The 4,121-nt window shown below is 43.4% G+C and overlaps 1 protein-coding gene across 1 annotated transcript; it reads left to right on the top strand.

Moving 5' to 3' along the window:
- The first annotated feature begins 3,052 nt into the window (after window positions 1-3,052).
- Window positions 3,053-3,778, top strand: SMIM36 (small integral membrane protein 36). The gene has a single exon (XM_083490619.1). The coding sequence runs from the start codon at window positions 3,339-3,341 to the stop codon at window positions 3,621-3,623; it is 285 nt and encodes a 94-aa protein (XP_083346745.1). The 5' UTR covers window positions 3,053-3,338; the 3' UTR covers window positions 3,624-3,778.
- Window positions 3,779-4,121: the final 343 nt, after the last annotated feature.

Genomic DNA, 4,121 nt, shown 5'->3' with positions numbered 1-4,121 from the left:
AAAGGGGTCTCAAAGCAGCTAACATTCTCCTTTCCCTTCCTTCCCCACAACAAACACTCTGTGAGGTGAGTGGGGCTGAGAGACTTCAGAGAAGTGTGACTAGCCCAAGGTCACCCAGCAGCTGCATGTGGAGGAGCGGAGACACGAACCCAGTTCACCAGATTACGAGTCTACTGCTCTTAACTCAAGCGATGCTGGATTTCGGCATCAGTGTAGGACCTTGTGGGAAGATAACTGCCCAGGTAGGAGAAGTGATCAACATTTTCCAGTGGAGCAGCACTCAGCAGAGCACAGCAGTGGAATGGAAAGTAGCTTTGTTACTCTTGAATGGGCTTGGGCATCCCTTCTGCAGACTGATCTTCAGTGCCGCACCACCAGGATCCATGATCTACGTTGTCATCTTCTGTGCTCTGCCTGTGGGCGGGGCTCACCCTTCCTCATCCAGCCAGTCCCTGACATCACCGCTGCCTACTGGAGCTGCAGGCAGAATGTGACTGGTTTGCCTATACCAGATGCAGAGCCAAAAAGGGCACTGCAACAATAACAAACAACGAAAGGTGAGAGGCAGAGGACACCGAATTTTGGTGTTACACAGGGTGCTGCTGAAATTTGAAAGCCTTAAGCCTGCCACTGTTGCAGTGGCAGGGATAGAGGCACCAGAGAAATACCCAGTGAAGCTGTAGAAGCCACTAGGATGGGACAGGGTGGGAATACAGAAGGCAGTTGACACAAGGCCTCCTCAGATGTCATCTAGCTTCGATACTTACAGTCCCTTCTCTGTCCTCCAGCCAGGCAAGGAGGGTGCAAAGCAGGGCTGTTGAGGGATGAGGCCTGGGGAAGAGTCCCATCATGGGCCAGATGAAGAGTTCTTGAAGGCCCCTATTGCATCTAGAGATGCAATGAGGTCAAGGGTACATTATTTCATATGTGGTGGACCTGCATAAGGGTAAAAGAGTATTGGGAAATAATTTATAATGAATTGGGAGAGGGGAATGTTTAAAAGCACCTTTTAAAACACACTCAGAGTCCTTTTCATTGGGAATAATTCAGATGGAAATTCCCAGGTGTCAACAAAGGTTATTTATGTATGCCACTACGGCGGCCCATGTTTTGTTAGCCCAAAAATGGAAAACGAGCGAGGTCCCAACCAAAGAAGAATGGCAACTTAAAATGATGGAATAAGCGCAGCTTGTGGATCTAACTTATAGAGCAAGAGAACAAGAAGAACATTTGTTTAAAGAAGATTGGAAAAAGTTTATTGAATATATGAGGGGAAATTGTGTACACTTGAAAACGTTGGCAGCATTAAGATAAATTCAACAGCGTGAGTAAGTTTTGATGGAAGTGATAATGGAATACTGAATGGTTTAGTTTATATATAAAATATGCAGGGATTTATGTTATGCAAAATGAACCATGGAAAGAGAAGAAGGAAAGACATTGATATTTTAAGGTTGTCTAAATGAATATTCTACATTGTAAAACATAAAAATTAATAAAAATGATATATTAGGAAACAAAAGAGTGCTTGAGGGCCCCATTTGGCCTCTGACACTGAGGATCCCCACCCATTAATGTAAGTCACTGTCATTATCCCCCATTTTGCAGACTTGGGATTGCCTGATTCATAGCCCAGTGATTTCATCCATTCAATATTCCAAAAAGTATATTTGATTGCAGGACCAGGAAGAAAAGGAGAAGATCTTCTTTGTATAACCTGAGTCAAACTTTTTTTAAAATGTCCCGGCCTGGGAACTATAGTTTATATGGTGTTCTGGGTACCTTGAAGAAAAGAGATGCAGCACTTTCCCTATTAAAAGGACAATTCCTAAGATCCTTTGAGGGAAGTAGTTATAAAATGTGCAGTTCACAAAGTAAGTTATAACAGAGGAAAATAAGACAATTTGAAACAAATATATTATGTTTATTATGAAGGTACTAAAATTGAACTACAATTTTTTCTTGAAATTGGTTACATAATAATTGAAAGGTACAGCAAGTTGTGAAATAAGGTAACAAATTGCTGACAATGTGAGTTTAAAGAATGCAATGTCGGGAGGACGTGAGGAGGTCCACAGGAGAGTAACTTCTGGAAAAATAATATGAAATTTAATTTTCTCTTTTTTTCTTTTTTTCTTTTCTTTCTTCTTTCTTCTTACTTTTTTTATATCTGTTTATGTATAAAAATTGTTTCTTGCTTACTGCTTTGTAACAGATGTTGTGAACTAATGGAAAAGAAACGCAATAAAAACTTCTTTAAAAAATAAAAAATAAAATGTGCAGTTCAAACAGTGCCAGCCCAAGACGTTTTGCTCTCTGAGGTGAAAGCCAAGGTGGTTGTCATCTCCCCACGTCCATATTCCATTTTTAAAATTTATTTAAAGAATTCATATCCCACTTTTCACTATGCCTCAAAGCGAGAGACTGGGGAAGGAGGAAATAAAACATATAATAAACAAAATTCAAAACAGGTTAACATTTCAGAAAATAGAAACATCAGAGCAACATTCAGAGACCTGAAATGAAAACTGTATTAACCTGGCACCTGTGGCTGAGCAGGAACAGTGCCTGCCTAATATCTAGTGGAAGGGAGTTCCATGGAATTGGGCCTGCTGCGCTGAATACACAACTCATCATTGACACAAGTCTCGCTTCTGACAGTGCTCCATACGCGAAAGCATTCTCTGCTGTAACCATGGAGAGCAGGCGAGAGATGCTGAGCAGGTTTGTGGTACACACAGGCCTGTCCTCCCATGCCATGCCACTGCTCCCTGCTCCAACGGCATCTGCCACCCGAGGCAGCCAGCTCACTCTGCCCAATGGTAGGGCCAGCCCTGAGTGTAATACACTCTTAAGAACCCTTCAGAATCTAAGTTTCCCCATAGCTCAAAATGAGCCACTGCCCATATCCTGGTTTGGGTACCACTGCAAGACGGGACGAGAACCGGAGCAGGAAAATAGATGATGGTTAATCTGGGTCTTTTTTCCCCAATAGTGCATGTCTGCCAAGGTTGAGCGCCAAGTCGTGGGGGGATGGGGAGAAAACATCCATCTGATTATTGCACTGCAAAGAAACATTCAGATGCAGCTCCTGCCACTGTTGGCCAAGGGGTATTAAAAGAGGGAGCTTAAGTTATTAAACTGAGCAGCTTTAATCATGCAGTTCAAGGGGGGAGGACCTATTGCTAGAGGAGTGCTCAGGATTAAAGTATTTTTACCGCAAAGCCAATACATCTATCAGTTAGCTACTGCTCTGCTAGCCTGTGCGAGACAGTGTATGTGCATATGTCTACCTGCAGCTCCTTTTGCAGAGATCCTGCTAAATATTATGGGATCCGATGGATTTTTATTTAGAAATTGACCCGGTTACCTTGAACCTGATCATCCTGGTAGCTAGCTATGTCATCCTGCTCTTGGTTTTCCTGATTTCCTGTGTGATGTATGACTGTCGAGGGAGAGACCCCAGTAAGGAATATGCTCCTGAGATCCCAACAGAGAACCAGCCTCCGATCCGGCTAGTGGTGATGCAACAAGGGAACCCCAACACCCGCTGGGCGAAAGGACCTTTCCCCACTTATGAAAACCCTCCTGGCCCACAAGGGAAAAGGACTACGATTGTATAAATTCAGTTGCTCCAGGGTGCTGGTCCAAGACTGCCTCACCTGTGCCATGTTTACATCCTGCTTGCACAAGGAGAACGCAGCAAGGTAAGTCCAAGCTGACAACTTGGGTTTTCACGTACTCTGCAGAATGGGGTGATCTTTTTGTCCTAAGTTCACTTTCGTTCCCACGTGCGGCAACAAAGAGAGGTAGCTTTAACCCTCATCTGATTCAAAATGCAATTTACTGTATTTTTCGCTCCATAAGACGCACCTGACCATAAGACACATCTAGTTTTTAGAGGAGAAAAACAAGAAAAGAAATTATTATGAACGAAACAGTGGGTGTATGATTTTTGTGGTTCATGCTGTGGCCACAGACATGTGATCTGATGGTGAATTTGGGGTGACCCAATGCAAAGATCCCGAGGATCCATGTGGATCTGTGCTTTGTAACCACATTTTTGCACCATTGCAGCCCCAGGAAACAGTGGATGTGTGATTTTTAGGGGGCAGGCTGTA

The sequence above is a fragment of the Podarcis liolepis genome (assembly GCF_965112155.1).
Source record: "Podarcis liolepis genome assembly, chromosome: 2".
Taxonomy (NCBI): Eukaryota; Metazoa; Chordata; class Lepidosauria; order Squamata; family Lacertidae; genus Podarcis; species Podarcis liolepis.
Note: the sequence above shows the minus strand (reverse complement) of the source record. Positions and strands in the feature narration are given on the sequence as shown.